At 42.4% G+C, this 17,092-nt stretch overlaps 1 protein-coding gene across 1 annotated transcript in view; it reads right to left on the minus strand.

Moving 5' to 3' along the window:
- The window catches only part of ddah1 (dimethylarginine dimethylaminohydrolase 1), an 81,847-nt gene that overhangs the window by 19,788 nt on the left and 44,967 nt on the right, over positions 1-17,092 (minus strand). The window contains exons 2-3 of the mRNA XM_030432653.1: positions 3,262-3,361; positions 1,839-1,912 (exon numbers count right to left, since the gene is read on the minus strand). Of these exons, the coding sequence (XP_030288513.1) occupies positions 1,839-1,912; positions 3,262-3,361 (174 nt within the window). The remainder of the gene's footprint in view (positions 1-1,838; positions 1,913-3,261; positions 3,362-17,092) is intronic.

Consider the following 17,092-nt stretch of genomic DNA (forward strand, 5'->3'; position numbering starts at 1 on the left):
TTCAAAGGAAGACAGCATTTACTTACAAAGTGGAAGAATGAGCTTTAAATGCAATTTTTAAGATGAAGGTACTGACTGATGGTAATGATGATTACAAACAGGAGTCATCAGTGATGGATAAGAACTGGGAGAAACATCTTTTGTTTATTCCTCTCAGTTCTCAACGGCAACACTCAGTAAATGCAGCAGTGATTCAAAGACGGGCTGATTTAATAGCAGCGCAGGATGACGGTGGTCACAAAGTGACTCACAGGAGAGGTCTTTCCCTCCAAAATCACCTTTTCACTCAGTGTCATCAGCTGCTTGTATAATCACTGTGTACAGATGTGGCAGAGGTTCGCATCAATAGCTGATTAAAAATGCCTCAGAGCCAGCTGAGGCCTGGACCGGGGCACTGATGACTAACTGCCACTGGGACTCTTTACAGCTGCATCCATCGATCAATTATGTCAGAGTGCCGCGCTTCAGTGGTGCTAAACAACAACACAGAAACTTGGTGTTCCCTACAATTTTTTTTTTGGAATGTTCGTGGCCGTAGTAATCTGAAATCAGCTCTCTTCGGCAAAACAGCTTTTTTTCTAACAAGTAAACTTACAAAAACAACAGGGTACTTTGGATCTTTGTCAATCATTTCCCTTCAACAATAGGACAGACAACAGGATGTGTGGTAGGGTTTCCATAACTCCTGGCAACAGTTCATGTTTTCATGTACTGTAGCAACACTGACTGGAAGTCACACATCCACAGCCAGCAACGGTGTAAAGTGAATGCAGGGAAAGAGGAAATGGAGGTGGATGGATGGAGGACAGATATTTCTGAGTGTACTTTACCAGAAAGTCCCACTGAGATCAAAAGTCCCTATCTCTCTTTATATACAGTGTATATACAGTATAATGGAAAGCGAGGCGGGGGAGGAGTGAGACAGAGATGGATGGAGGCAGAAATGGAATCAGAGAGAACGGGGAGTTCGAAGAGAATGAGAGAAGCAAGATAAATGTAGTGATGATGCTGTTATCTTCCTGGTGGTAAAGCTTTTATGATTGATAACATGTAATATTTTTCTCTTGCTTTTTCTTGTTTGTGATGTCTGATTGCTCGCAGCAGGCTCGCGCTAGGAGACCATTTCAGATACTTAAGAAGAAAAAAGCCTCTTTTAAAAATGTTCCTCCATTCTTATATACAGCAGTTATGTGCCCAGATCACATGCTGATTCCATACATTATCATAATGATTGACCAAGTTAGCATATATATTTTGAAGCAAAAGTCACTTTGCTTGCAGTTTTAGAACTGAGCTATCAGTGTTTTTGTCTTAAAACTAGTGTTTCATATGCTAGTATATATCCTTAAAGAAACAAAAGCACAACTACTGATATTTAAAGCTACTCTAATCATTTTTCTTTATAAGCCATGGGTCAAACACAACCAAAAAGAATTACCACTAAGTTCCTCTAAGTTTTACAGAGCTTTAAAGCCTGCAACATCACTGTTCTGGTTCACTCTCACCGCTCTCATCAGTGTCACTGACAGATGTTCTCAGCAAAAAAAAGCTCTCAGAATCCACCATGGTAGACAGACTAAGTTAGGCCTACCTAATGAACATATTGGGGTATTTTACAGCCGGAGAGTCTGATATATTTAAACCAAATTTGAGCTAACATGAGAGCAAATATTAGACTTGACCCGGCTGGCATGATAATATCTCAGTGTTGTGTTTGCGGCTTGTTGCACTGCCCCTAAATTTCAGATTACATTATCAGGTTAAAGTACATTCAAGTTTCTCTTTCTTTGTCTCTAAAATTAACTTCAGTACTAGTTGCCACTTTTTTTTAAACTCACCTTAAAGGCATCTGCCAGGATCTCTGCTCCTCTCTGATTGGTCCGTTTGGAAAGGCCCACAAAGAACTCTCGACCTGAAGAAAGAATCAGAGTTCAATTTAATTGATCTCATCGAGTTCGATTTAAAAAGACCTCTGTGGAACCTCTGTGTTGACCGGCTGGTTGTTAGTTTATGTTGGCTGACTCTGTTTCTAGTCTAATGTTAGCTACTGTCGCTGTCTGTTCGCAGAGCGGAGAGAGGCAATGAGACGAGGCATTCAAGAACGTGTGTGAAGTCACATCCTTAGGACTGTTGCGGGAAAAATCTGACCCGAGTCTTTCACAAAAAAAAAAAAAGCCACAGTCCAGCAGCATTAAACAACTCGAACAAATCGTCCAAAGGCTTGTACAGGCAACAGAGAGAGACGGGGAAGTATCTTTGTTCATGTCACGTTACAATCTGCTCACATACGGCCAAATTAAAGTGATTTATACATGTAAAATGCTACTAATTGTTACATGATCAACAGATGAATACATTGCTATACATTATCTCACAAGGAAATGAGGCCATACAAACGCATTGACTGTAAAAAAAACAACAACTAAATCTAAACTCTAAAGTCTACGGCGGTAAAAGTTTCAAAAGCTTGAACAGCAGCAACACGAGGAGCCTGCGCAGCGACAGCAGCTGAACACTACAGTCACCACAGTGTGTTCTTTATACATGCCTGTGAGAAAGGCCAACTGTGGTCAGTATGGTGGGGCACCAACACACAGAGACCTGACTGCCTGGCGAGGCTGCAGCAGCTCAGGGATGGGCTCCTAATGTAGCTGCCGAGCCTTCACCCTGCCAACAGGAAATGTTTCTAACCCTGCCATGTGAAACCCATTTCAGCTGGAAGGAACGAGCGCACAAAGCCAGCGTCTAGAAACCCAATTAAGTGTACTATGCTTTTTTCCGAGTGGCCTGCACAGTGTAGAAGGCACTGTCCTACATTTTAACTCACCGCATGACTGCAGCAGAACGTACAGAAGATCTAATAAAGACCACCGCGCTCCTGACTCTCGCCGCCTCTTGTCCTTTCGATTACCTGATGCCAGAGAGGAGGCCGTGTGGGCGCAGCGCAAAACATTTACGCGTCGGATTATTTTTCAATGGGAAACTCTGGTTGATGCGCTGAAGCACCGGGTCATCGAGGTCGCACAGAGGAATGTTTGTGTGGAAGATCCAGAAACACAGAAATCGCTATGAACTCAGACTGCAGAGGCTCACATCGGCCATCGCTCTGTTTTTTTTTAATGGTTTCCCATCATATTGTGCAGAATGTGTTTTTTCTTTATTAAATCTTCACTATGTGGATGAACGCAGGCTTGTTGTTAGAATGGCATAATGTGTGATCGCCGTGTTTACAGTGATTGAAGGGGACACGCTGCGGGTTACCTGTGAAAAGCACGTCCCCTCCATCCAGTGTGGCGTTCTCGTCAGTCATTTCCACAAGGTTCAGATTCAAATCCTTCAGAGCTCCTTTCATTAACTCCGTCTGGAACAAACACAAGGGCACAAACAGAAATACACTGAAACATCTGCAGATATTAAACAAAAACACTGAAATGTAATGACGTACAGTGAGCCATCAGCGTTTCCCATCTTCAGGAACATTATGATACGGTCCAGTTCTAATCAGGCATCTGTAAACAACATGATGAAAATCACTTTGAGGATTTTCATTGGATTTCAGCTAGGCACAGTAACTCGCAGTGCCGAGATTGAGCGCAATGAAACAAAACCTCTTCTCCCCGACAGGTTACGATGACATCATCTTAATGAGCCATGAAATGATGTCATTGTGAAGGAAGTATGTAAAATCTTTTACAAGGCAGTGTCTGCGGAAAAATAGATACCCTGAAGGACCAACACAAACTTTAAAAAAGCCTCTTCCTGTCCTTGCGCTCCGGGTCATCTGTCTTTCATACATTTATAGGGAGGAAGTTAAAGGATGGTTTCCAGCCGGACAACATTAGCATATATTATGCAACACATTCCCTGGATGGAAATCCACATTTCACCTGCATGTCCTCTCTGCTGTAATGGAAACCCGAGGAAAGAGCAGGTCTTTATTTGGCTGAACATCGGCTGGTCCGCTCTCCTGTCTGACCGCCCAGTGTGATTTTACTGTCCTGTTTTTGGGGTTCCTGCGGGAGTGGTTTCCAAGGCCAGTCATGTTAGCGAGAGCATCAGTGTTTCCACAAGCCCTATCTCGCTATGACCTCAGCCTGCTCACTGTGCTTTTTGGCCAACATAATGCTTCTGCTTCTCCTCATCTGTGGAGGGCCCAACCATGAGGTCATCCAGGTAGACTGCCATGCACGGCCCAGATTAAACAACGAGGGACCGCACGTGCACACGTGAAGACCTTTCCGGACACCTACACACACATTCACATGTGGACAAATATATATGTGGCGGTATTTAGAGCTGCAACAATTAATTGATTGAAATAAAACAAATTGACAACTGTATTGATAATCCCTTTGTGATTTTTAATGACTGCAAAAAAATCTCCAAGATTTGCCGGATCCAGCTTTTTAAATGTGAGGATTTTCTGCTTTAATTCATTATTAGTGACAGTGCATGAGAAGTCTTTGGGTTTTGGACAGGTGGCTGGACAAAAGCAACACCTAAAGACGTCACTTTGGGACTCTGGGAAGTATTTTTTACAACAGGGAGACTGACTCTTGGCCTGGCCGATGATTAGAGCCATTATTCAGCAATTATCTATATCGATGGGATTTTGTTGGTTTTTGTCAGATTGCAGATAAAATAAATCAATTTCAAAATGTGCTAATTTGGCTCTGATGCAAGGTCCTCTCTTTGTCTGCAGTTGCCACTTGTGGTGTGCCTGATATTATGAATGTGATACATAGCTGTGTACCTGCATATATACTCTGCATAATCCAACCCTGCAAAGTAACTGGTTAAATAAAGTCGTCAAATAAATGCTGTAGGGTGGAAGCGTGAAATAGCAGGAAATGGGAATACTCAAGTACCTAATAATTACACTTAAGTGAGCTCCTTGAGTAAATTGTATTAATTATTATTCTGATTTTTTACACCAAGACTCTCCTTGGTCCTCTCTGGTCTCTTTGATTACTAATAATCAGTATCAGCCCGTATCAGACAATTTTTGAAACAATTACAGACTAAATAATGAATTGATCAAAATTAATTAATTGACTGAAAATGAAAATGATCATCAGCCCAAGTGGTATTATAACACGTGCCAGTTTATTGGATGCAACGAGCTAAAACTAGCACCGCCATGAATCCCATCAACAGCCGTACTCTCATTTTGGAGGGTGCAGTTTGTGGCGCTGTTGAACTACATTGCCTTGCACTGTAACAGGTGTTTCTAATGTTTTGACATCTCTCTGTATAAAATGATTAAAAAGGACGGTTGTATCAGACTGAATAACGAGTGTATTTCCAATAACACCACTCTACTATATTTGTTTCCACAGCTGGGAGTTTGGATGACTTTGTATTTTAAATGTTCTCGTGACCTAGTAGCATTCTGCTGATTTATTCACTGTCCAGAAGTAAGACATTGGAATCCCACAGAATAATAAAACTTTCCTCCTCTATGTTTTCATCTTCACTGCAGGCCTTCCGTTCATCTTTCTGCCTCAGTTAACCGTCCAGAACACGTGTCCTTCAGAGAAACTGGGTCACAAATTTATGACCGGCTTCTTAAAAGTTCTGAGAGCGGCAGCGTACAGTGTATTAAGCAAAGTTAACAGTTAATCCCTTTAATTTTGTTGTTCACGCAATGCGGAGGAATCTCAGAGGTTAAATCTCTGCTTCTCATTTAGTTAGGTGGCTGGGAAAAGATTGAGTCAGATTCTGAGGAAGTAAACAATCCAGATGGTTTCGAGAGAAGTCAACTTTTTGATGTGTGTTGTGTGTTTGTCTCTGAGTTCCACTGCTGCGGAGCCTCAGCTGCTGCATCACTGATTCATAATAAGATCAAATATTTAATGTATTAACAGAGACCTTGACTGCGTGTCTGTGCCCGTCAGCGAGGCCAGATTTGCACTACAAAGCTGGGGATCAGGCTTTTAATATTTAAAAACCACCTCATATTGAGTATATAATTTAAAAAAACAAAAAACAAGGCCACACACATTAGACACACTCTCTGCTGTGTCTCCACAATCACTATCAGCCACTGCAGCACACTGGAGCCTCTGCTATCACAGCGGTCGTCTGCCCAGGAATCTGCAGGACTGCAATGAAGCAGCTCTTTACTTCATCTCTCTGGCATTTCCTCTGACATCACTGGAGGTGATGTGACCAAAGGGTGTTTAGCCCCCCCCCTGCCATGTGAAATGTAATGGCCCCTATACACAGACAACAGCGCGATAGCTGCTCCGTCTGCCGGGTGTGTGTGGTGGAGATCATCAATCAGGCCATCTTTCCATGTGGACACACAAAAGAATGTAGCTTAATGAGTTTGGACGAGAGATTTAGTACAAGAGGAAAATGAGATGTGGATAAAAAAAAAAAAAAGAAAAGAGAGAAGAAGAACAAAGTGAAGTAAAAAGCGACATGAGTACGGCGTCGCCACATTTTAGTGGAGTTCCACTCGCCGGGGAAAAGACTGAGTGTGCACCGCGTGATGTAACGAGCTTGTGTATACAGTTTGTAACCGGTCAGACGTACACTGCTGTACACAAAGATAAATTACAGACCTACTGTAATCCATCACTTAGTTTAAACAAACAAAGGGCTGTAGCCTAAATCGTGCAAGCAAACCAAGAATGATCACACCACTAAAAGGTTCAATCAGATCAATCGGATCGATCTGTGGCTGCAGCATCATCCACTCTTTTACATCATTAGTTTCCATGGACATTTGACATCAGCGTCACGCATTTGCCATTCAGCTGTGTCCTTGCACTGTACAACACACAGTGAGCTCAACAAAGTGATATGATTTAATGCATTTTTCTGTAATGTTATGTATTGTGAAACCACAATAAAAATGATTAACTACAACATCTGTATGTATTAAATTCACAGCAAAATAAGGGCTAATGTGTTGCCAAAATGTGAACATTCACTTTATATGTAAAAATTACAGTGATTTAATGTGCCACGCATACTGTTTATTTACAGGATATGTATTTAATACAGTTACAACGGCAAATAAGAAGATACTGCGATTAGGCTACAGCAGAATACAATAATTTAGCATTAAGGTATTGTAGTTTTACAGTAATGGTGTGGTTGGGTTACTGTGAAAACACAGTAAACTGTTGTAATGTTACTGTAAACTGTTGTGAATTCACAAGTATTCACAGTAAGGTACTGTCATTTTACATCAAGCCACTGTAGTGTCTGGTCACTGTAGAAACACAATGTGTAACTGTAATTTCATGTATATTACTGTTAAATGATGACTGTACATTACTGTAATTTACTGCAATTTTTTGCCATATTTAGCCACATTATAGTGTTGCTTCCAGATTTGGCAGTTTGGAGGGTGCAGAAGTGATAAAGTTGGAACTCTGCTTAACTTAATGGCAGCCTTAACTAGCTTTGTTAAAAAAACTGGACAGGCAATGAGGCGTGCTAGATTTAAGCCACTTTGGGGCAATTTTGTTTTATTTCCAGAAAGAAGTCAGCAAACGATGACATTTCTAGATGCTTTCTAGTTGAGACTGCTTGATTTTTGTCTTATACAACCTTCCATTCTACAGCAAGTGTTCAAAGTCCCAAAAACAACCCAATAGGCTGGTTGAACACAACAATGCGCTGCTGAATCTCCTTCCAAATGCTGCCCCGTTGGTTTGAGATCCTGGGACTGTGCAGGATTTATTGGGGCAAATCTTGTTTGTGCTGGATGTCGTCATTTGAAGAGACGACAATGGCCATGAAGGGATGCATCTACTCAGCCGCAATATTTCTGCAGGCTGTGGTGCTCAAACAATTCTCAGCTGGCACAGTAAGCCAAGAACAACCCCCCAGACATCATCACACCTCCACCTGCCTGGATCCTTCGCGGCACATTTTGCTGCAGCGTGGTGTCGGAGAAACGGCAATTCAGCGAAGCAGATTACCTGAAAACTTTGTGCATCGTTGGCAGGAGTCGACCTGCGTTCACACAACCGTCTCAAGATTCAGGGAGGTCCAGCAACCACCTGCAATCAGTGATATCTCAATTCTAAAAGAGGCGACACGGCTTATGGCAAATCAGTTTTCCATTTTACTTTATCACCCTGCTTATCAACAAGTTTTTGCCCGTGTGACTACAACTGAGTGGATGATAACACAATTCTCGAAAAAAAAACCCATCAAAATCAGCAGCATGGGGAATGCCCCAGGAGAATATCAGAGATGTCTAAACTAGCATCAGAGAATATGACGGATAAAGTCACTTAGATCACACATCTTGCTTCATTTACCTTTACATCAAACAATAAGTAAACCTAACAACCTTGTCTGTTTTATGTACCGTAATAGATTCACGGCCGTGCACACCACAATTAGAAAAACAGAGAAAAATTGGCGTGACCAGGCTTATTTGCTTCTACGGTGAAGCAGCCGGTGAACGTAGCTGACATTTACGTCTTCACCTGCGTCAGTCTAATACCAGTGCTTGTTCGTGAGTATTGCCGCTGGTTGTGGCAGAGCATTAAGTGTGTTAATCTTGATTGACAAAGCTCTCCGAGCCACAGTGTAATATGAAAAATAATTAGCATGCCACTGCAGGTCCTCAATATCCCCCCCCCCCCCCACACACACACACGGATACACTGCTAATTATAATTCAAGTTAATGATCTGCAGTTTCCTGATGTGATTCATATTGCATTTACAGAGAGGTAAATCCATCCAAGAGATAGTGGCCAATTTCAGGTCCATCAATCAATATGTCAGGTATAACTTCATCAGTACTTCTTACTTACCGGCTTATGATGGTTTACAATGCTTGTAATCTTGGTGGTATATAGAGGAGGTCAATATAATGTCAAGCTGAAGGTAATTTATCAACTGGCTGTCAATGGAAGTCCCTTGAGTTTGTACTTGAACTTGGAAGATCTGATCTCTCTGACTACCTGCAACTCTTACAAAATGAACAAATGAATAAATCTAAAACTATTCATCTGTTTGTACCTGTTTTAACTGGATTGTTTGTGCATCTTGTATCTTTTATGAACTGTATTTACATGCATAACTGTTTTATTTTTGCATCTCTTATGCCATTTTAACCTGATACCCAACATCACTGTAAACGAGGGCCTGAGTGCATTTACTCAAGTAGTGTACTTCAGTCAAAATTATGAGGTACTAGTACTTTGCTTGAGCATTTCCATTATCTGCCACCTAATAATTCCACTCCACTTCATTTTGAAGGCAGATAACCTAATGTTTTACTCCACTACATTTTTTGACAACTTTAGTAACTGGTTACTTTGAAGATTGCATGCTACATCAGAGTCAGAGTAGCCCATTTTCCAATGTACTTATTTGATGTGCGATTAAAAAAGAAAGTGATTCCAATAATTTAAAAAGTGATCCAAATAACAGCTTTCCTCGATAACTGGTCAACCCATTCAGAATCTACATACATACATGTAAATATATGTATAATTTACTTTTATTTGTACTTGTTGATACTTTAGTACATTTACTGCCAGCTGATTAGGGGCCTAATTTATCATAATCTCCTTAGATTTGTACTAGAACACGGTCTTAAGATCATATTCAGAATCTGATTCATACAAGATGCTGACAAGATCCTTAAAACCTGCTTGAGCAACATTTTTCATGTTGCTCAAGCAGGTTTAAAGGAACCTACGGTATTTGTCACTTATGCACCTGTGATCATAAATCTCTAATTCACCTAAAATGACAACACCTGCCATGTGATTCCCTGTTATAAAATGTCAGCACAAATAGGGATTATTCAGGAACAGCAATGGAGGAAGCCAAGAACATTTTTGAGGACAAGATCATGGCGATGGTAGAAGGGATTGCAGCCAGGCATCCTGTATTTATAAATACAGTAATATTCTAACATGATATTACAAGAATGACTTTTGGGTACTTTTTGAAACGTTGGATGTTTGCTGAATGGACATGAGAGTAGAATCAATATTCTCATCTGACTCCAGGCATGAAAGTCAATAAACATACTTCCAAAAAAGACAAACTATTCCTTCAACAGGTGCAGACATTTCGAATTTCACTCTGTGACCTTAAACCAAATCTAAAACTCCTTTTTTTTTGAAAGAATATCCCACATTCAGTATCTCTCCCTCCTCTTTTTGTCCTTTCTTGTCTTTCTTTCCTTGTCTCTCACATTCCCTCTATTCTCTTCAGACCCTCGTGTCGGGGTCAAGAATGCTCCTACAGTGGCTTCTCATGCAGAGTGGCCTATTATCTCTCACTGTGAGGGACATCCAATACCCTGCCCGGCCTAGGTGCCAACTCACTTTGCCAGCATCTCCTCTCCCTCCCACCCTCTTCAGCTCCTCTCTTCTTCTCTCTCCTCTTTTTCCCCCGGAGTGCTTGGCCAAGCGACATGCTGTTAGCCAGCACCCTGCTTTGAATGAAAAAGGCCTTTTAAAATTCATTAGGGGCTGAAGGCTCCGAGATCCAGCCGGTCTGCCTGCCACATTCCTGCCGTTCCAGCTCAGGACAGGGGAGACGGAGCAGAGAGAACAGCCTTTTATTTGGGGCTTTTTATGGACCCCTTCTCCCTTCTCTCGCCCCTGGTACCCGTGGATATCGCATTCTGCTAAAAAGGACCATCAGCCTGATAGAGCACGGTGCATTTGGAGAGGGAATAGAGTGCACAACAATAGCATTCCTGAAGGTCATCCTAGCCTCCCCGCACCAGGCAACAGAGTCCCACGCTCCGGCATAATGGGGATACAGCATTCCTCCGCGCCTCACACGCAACAAGGTTAACCTCTTTAACTGACAGCTATCAGCTGCAGCTTGTGGGTTCATAACGTACATGCAATCAATGACACAATAATATCACACAGCCTGGTTGGTTAAGACAACTACGACTTTAAGCGGTGATTTTGTCACAAAGTATTTCTTATGTCTTGCCTCAGATGAGTCGGTCTGGTTTTAAAGGTTAATCTAAGTAAAAAAAATTAATAAAATAAGGTAATGATTCGTCCTGAATGACAGTTACTTTTGTTGGAATGGTCAATGTGTAACCAACAGCTGTGACGGTGACATTGACAACTGTGACTTCTTACGTTTTCAAGCATATCAAAACAGAAGACAAAAAAAAAAAAAAAACTAGAAATATTAAAATCACTGGTTTCTGGTCATGTTAACACAACAAGCTTTCCATTCTTTCTAGGAGTTCTTCAGGAGCTCAGCAGTCAGAAAAGCAGTGACCATCAGAGCAAGAAGGAAAGATCTGACACAGCAAACACAGCTCGAAGACCTGCTGATACACCTCGGCTTTCAACACAGGCTGATCTCTTGTTTGTTTCTTCGTCTGTTTGTACACCTTCACCTTAAAAACTTTTTTTTTGCTTTAGCTTGTCGTTCTGAAGTAAATATTGTTTGGACAGCTTAATGGCTGTAGGAAAATTACACCATCTGCATACAGCTTGGTTCCCCTATATTTGTTTTGGGCTCGATTTTTCCCAGAATAGCAGACATCGAGTAACAGCACAAAGGAAACACCAAACAGGAAGAAGCGTTGTATTCCCCAAAGGAAGTTGAAGAGTGATCAAAACCAAGGTTTAACAAGAATGAATGGACGGGCGTTCGCTCAATATGTCAAAGTTTGTTTCCAATTTTGACGTGTGTCCCCTCACCATCAGGAAGTTTTTTTCAAACCAGCATTCTTCCTACTAGATCAGTGCGTAACAAGACCTGCCGACCTAATAATACAACTGGGCATTTTTTCTAGGAAAATTGGGAAAAAGGTGGCTTGCTCCCTGCAGGTTGAGCGCAGGGGAGAGCTCCTGCCTCAAGTGGAGGAGTTTAAGTATCTTGGTTCACGAGCGAGGGAAGGACGGAGCGTGGTATTGACAGGCGGATCGGTGCAGCGCCCGCATTAATGCGGTCATTGTAACAGTCTGTCGTGGTGAAGAGAGAGCTGAGCTGAAAGGCAAAGCTCTCGATTTACCGGTCAATCTACATTCCTACCATCACCTATGGCCATGAACTTTGGGTCATGGCCGAAAGAACAAGATCCCGGATACAAGCGGCCGAAACGAGTTTCCTCCGCAGGGTGGCGGGGCTCTCCCTTAGAGATAGGGTGAGGAGCTCTGGCACCCGGGAGGAGCTCAGAGTCCACATCGAGAGGAGCCAGCTGAGGTGGCTCGGGCATCTGTTTCGGATACCCCCGGCACGCCTCCCTCGGGAGGTGTTCCTGGCATGTCCCGCTGGGAGGAGACCCCGAGGAAGACCCAGGACACGCTGGAGTGACTATGTCACACAGCTGGCCTGGGAACGCCTTGGGATCCTTCCGGAAGAGCTGGAGGTAGTGTCCGGGGAGAGGCATGTCTGGGTGTCCCTGCTCAGGCAGCTGCCCCCGCGACCCAGCCCCGGATAACGCGGAAGAAGATGGATGGATGAATTGATGAATTGGGATTTACGCTTGTTTTTTTGCTTTGGACAGTAGCTGGGCTGTTAGCAACAGCCATGTCGCCGATGCAGTGTTTGCGACCGCAGCATGAACAGTAATACCACAGGGAAACAGTAGGGGGTAAAGCTGAAAAGTTGTCATTTTTAACATTAAATAAAAGCTTATTGTCGTTTAGAAAGTTGGGAAATACTGACCTATTTACATAACCAGCAGACACTGACCAACACTATCATTCCACTGGAGATGTGTGTCTGGCCAGCTGGCAAAAGTCTGACAACAGTCTCCTCTGTTTTGGTCTCCACCAACTCCTGAAGGAAATATCTGACTCTACTATGTTCGCCAGCTAGTCCCTTTCTGTCTGTCTTTTTGGTGCACAGTGGGTTTTTATGAGAACATTTCTGTTATAAATAAATAAAGCTATTGGCTGGTGCAGCGTTTCTCTTGGAACCTGAAAGGACTCAAAAACATAAACAATCAGGCAAAAGTTGCATTCTCCCGATTCCAAGAGCCGTGCACAAAACCAAAGAACAAAAGTGACTTGTTTGTATTGACATATGGGCACAAGTCTGAACAGCGAGTCTTGTGCGTCAGAGCTGAGCTTTGGCTGGACACCCAGGACACAGACGATGATCGCAACAGATAGCAATGGCCCTAATGAGAGGAAATTTCAAAGACCAGTGGAATACAGCAGGGGAATAATGACCGCAGTTCAGGGCAATCGACCAAGTGGAATTTAAAGTAAATGCACAAATCGCATTAGCTGTGCAACAACTAGCTGGATAAGGCTATCTGAGCCTTTCAGGTATTAAATCTCTGGCGTCATGGAGGAAACAGAGAGATGAGATCCTGTTCTTTGCTGAGAGGAGTAAGTGCGATTCAGGGTCACAATTATAGATTTGTCAAAAGTTTGCAACCGGTTTCACTGAGTGCTTCTTCAGAGAGAGCCCCTTAGGGGTTGAAGAGACGGCAGCCGTGAGGGTACAAATGTACAGAAGCTGTAATGAGGTTATGACAGGGCTATTGCTACATTCACATACCTCTCACTCGATAGCACACACACACAGGGATGCCACACGAAACACAAGAAAAGACGCAGACGGAAATAACATGAATTCAAAAGCATTAAGTTTTTTCCGACAATCAGTACCCAATAATTTTTGTCTCTCCTGCAGGAACGGCAAACACAAAGGACAAAAATCCCTCATACATGAGTCTCGGAGGATTGCGCATACATGGAAAAAAAGGGCCCAGTCTGATGCTGTCATGGTGGTCAAATGGTACATTCCTGAAGGGGACTAACAGCGAGGGTAAGCGCTGTCACAGCCTGTAACTAAAGTAAGAAATGACAACAACTCATTTAGTGGCAGCCAAGAGAAAACAAACCCTCCGTGGCCTGTCCTCGCGCTATCCAAACAAATCTTTCGTGTATGTTGGAACATACCTGTGGTTAACCAAGCCATGACATCCCCCCCCCCCCCCCCCCCCGACCCGCCCACCCACCCAACCCCCTCTCTGGCAATCTCTCCCATCAGCTTTAGGATTACATAAATGTTGAGAAGTAGGTCAATGTGAAGGCATGTACAGTTAACAGTAGCAGATCTGGAGACCCTCGCACCACATCGACCACAAGGATCTGGCAGTCTGCCTCTGTAAAAGAGCTGTTTCAGCCAAACCGACTGCGCTGCCAGACCGCTTTCACTTGGGGCTCCCAGGATATCAGGGCTCCGAGGAGGAGAATGCCACCCTATAGTCCTGCTTGGACACATTTACAGCCATCTGAACGGAGGGAGACAGCAACAAGGGCAGGATTACACAAATCATGTGAAAAGAGGGTGAGAATCAAAGTGAAATTGCAGGGCATTGAGCCTCGCATTGTTAAATGGGGGGTCTTCTGCTTTGCAAAAAGCACTTGGTGTGTGTGAGAGGTAATTGCATTTTGGAGAGCTGTGAAAAACTGCTGTAGCCCTCATATAATTACACATAAAAGTGTGGATGACTGACTGGGTAAAGACTCTTTAGGCAGAAATGAAGACTTCTTGGGGATTAGTCTTCTATTAATGTTCTAGTGTCGCTTCATCATCCACTCCTTTTATTGTTTTAAGATTGGAAAACCAAAATTGAAAGAGAATACCAAAATGACATCTCATTCTGAATCTTTCAGTTGGGATCCTGAACTGATGAACTGAAGTTTTTCATATATGTGGAGAAGGTTTTGTAAAACAATCTCTTCATCTACCCCCCTGAGACTGAAGTCCTGAGGTCCCAGGTCACATTTTCTTAATGAATTTTTATAGCTAAGATGGTCATCAAACCTTTTACACGTCCTTAAAGATTTGCAGCTTGTAACCGATAATTATTACCACAGAATTATTTCTACGTTCTTAGAACAGATTACAGATTAAGGAGTACCTCTTTTTAATAATGCTTGTAGAAACACTCTTAGATAACATTCTTAACCTCTGAGGTCAACCTTTATCAGGAAAGTAGGCCCTGCACATTTCTCAGGAAGACAGCGAACACATCAGGAATTAGAATAACCGTCAAATATTCAGTAGTGTGTAGATAAAGAGGAGCAAAAATGCACAAAGGAAATGTTGGGAAACTTCATCAATAAAGGCGGAGTGACAACACCTTGTACAATCACATCTAGAGACACCCAAGCGGAGCCGAGCACTGCAAAAATAAACAGAAATATGAGTCTGTTTGACGGGTCCAAAGTCTGTCCCAGAGCAAATAAAGCGCCCGGTCCAATCAGCGGCGCTGTAAAGAATGTGTCTGCTGCCTACCTCTCACTGTGAAGGCTCCACAAATACAGGAGAGCTGCAGGCTAGGAACTGTTGGAGAGCAGAAGGATGGAAGCTGCCGGTGACGAGTGAACGTGGGGAAAAACAGAGGGGGCTTCAGTAAATACATCTCCACTTGGCACAGACTCCTCCATGTTTATTGGGTTTGACCCCCACAGACTGGACCTCTATACCCAAACAAGGGGGAAAAGCCAATAAACTCCCCTACCTCACGGAGAATTATGGCTTTACCTTTCTCTCCATAGCTAAAAATGTAGCTTCAGTTAGCACCATGCTGATTTGCTGTTCTTTTTTTTTGTGTGCAACCTCAACAAGCACTGCTGCTGCAACGCAGGCTAGTGTGGATGTCAACGATGGTTGTTTGTACTCAAGACGAACAGCCTGCATGCCCGGAGCCAGGTCGTTCCACTCTATACCACTGACAAGCATCGCCAACAAAGTGCTTTTACGACCAAAATTTCCTCAGCTGTATGACATCAATTGGAAAAGAAGTGAAATATTCCAAAGATTGGAGGCCTGACTGTGAGTGCTAGCCCGGTTAAGGGTCGTTCCACTCTGCTCTAGTTTATTAGTTTAAGTAGGGCTATAAAGTTCCTAAGCTCCTCTCTGATAAGATTTACGCCTGAGCCGTTTACCTGGTGTTATTATCCAAAGCAATAAAACACTAATAGCCCAATCAGTAAAAAGTCATACCTTAACATAAGAGCAAGCAGAGAACAGGAAGTAACGTGCGAGCTGAGAACAAAAGCCCATTTGCCGTCACCTTTGGCCTACCTGGGCTGACAGACACAAAACCACCCATATCTCTGGTAAAAGGTGACGAGGCAAGGAGTTTAAGGTGAGAACATTGTGTATATCAATCTTGTTTATGTGCTACTTGTGTGTACGTAAGAAGGACTTAAAGGACAATACCTGTGGTTTTGCATGTCTATGTCCACTGGCTAAAAATCCTGTTTAACATATATCACTGTAGGGCTGCATGATATGGTTAAAAAGGAAAAATCATAATGCCTTTTTTGGGAGATTTTTCTCCAAAAAAGGCATTTTTATTTTCATTTTCAATGAAAAAACAACCCAGATCATGATGATGTGACACTTGGGGGGATTTTCATGATAAAAATAATAAACTTTATCTTTATCTATACCTTCAAAAACAGATGTTATTAAGTGCTTTGACAATCAAGCAAAGGGTTAGGGTTAGGAAGACAATATTCCAGAATAAACACTCGACAGTCATGCCAAAAACAAGAAGGCCTAGTCTAAGGTGAGTTAAAAGAAAATGGCAGAACAGAAAATGTAAAAACACAAAAATACTATATGAGTCATTACAAGTACAATGACTAAAAGGCATAAAACAGGCAAAATAACCAAAAAAGAAAGAGAGAGGGGAAGTAATTCAAAAATAGAGAAAATAATTAAATGAATACAGGACGATAAGAAGACGACATCACATGAGACAAATTAAGAACAGGTTAAAAAAGATTAAGAGCAGTGAAAAGAATAAAGGACAATAAATAGATAAAAAATGAACAAATATGAGCAGTAAAGGACGGTAAGAAAAAAGACACCAAGGGAGAGGAAATAAAAACAGATCAATACACTAACAGGGCTAAAAGGAATGAAAAGATAGAAAGATTAAGCATCCGTTTAAAAGGCTGACTTTTTTTTATTTAAATGAAGTTACTGATTCTGCGAGCCGTATCTCCTCAGATAGGTTGTTCCAAAGTTGAGGGGCCCTGGCGGCAAAAGCTCGGTCACCTTTGGTTTGAGTCTCGACTTTGGAAGAGTACCACCCGATGATCTAAGGCTGAGAATAGGCTCAGGGAGAAAATGAAAAATGA

This window comes from Sparus aurata, chromosome 11, assembly GCF_900880675.1.
Source record: "Sparus aurata chromosome 11, fSpaAur1.1, whole genome shotgun sequence".
In the NCBI taxonomy this organism is placed as follows: domain Eukaryota; kingdom Metazoa; phylum Chordata; class Actinopteri; order Spariformes; family Sparidae; genus Sparus; species Sparus aurata.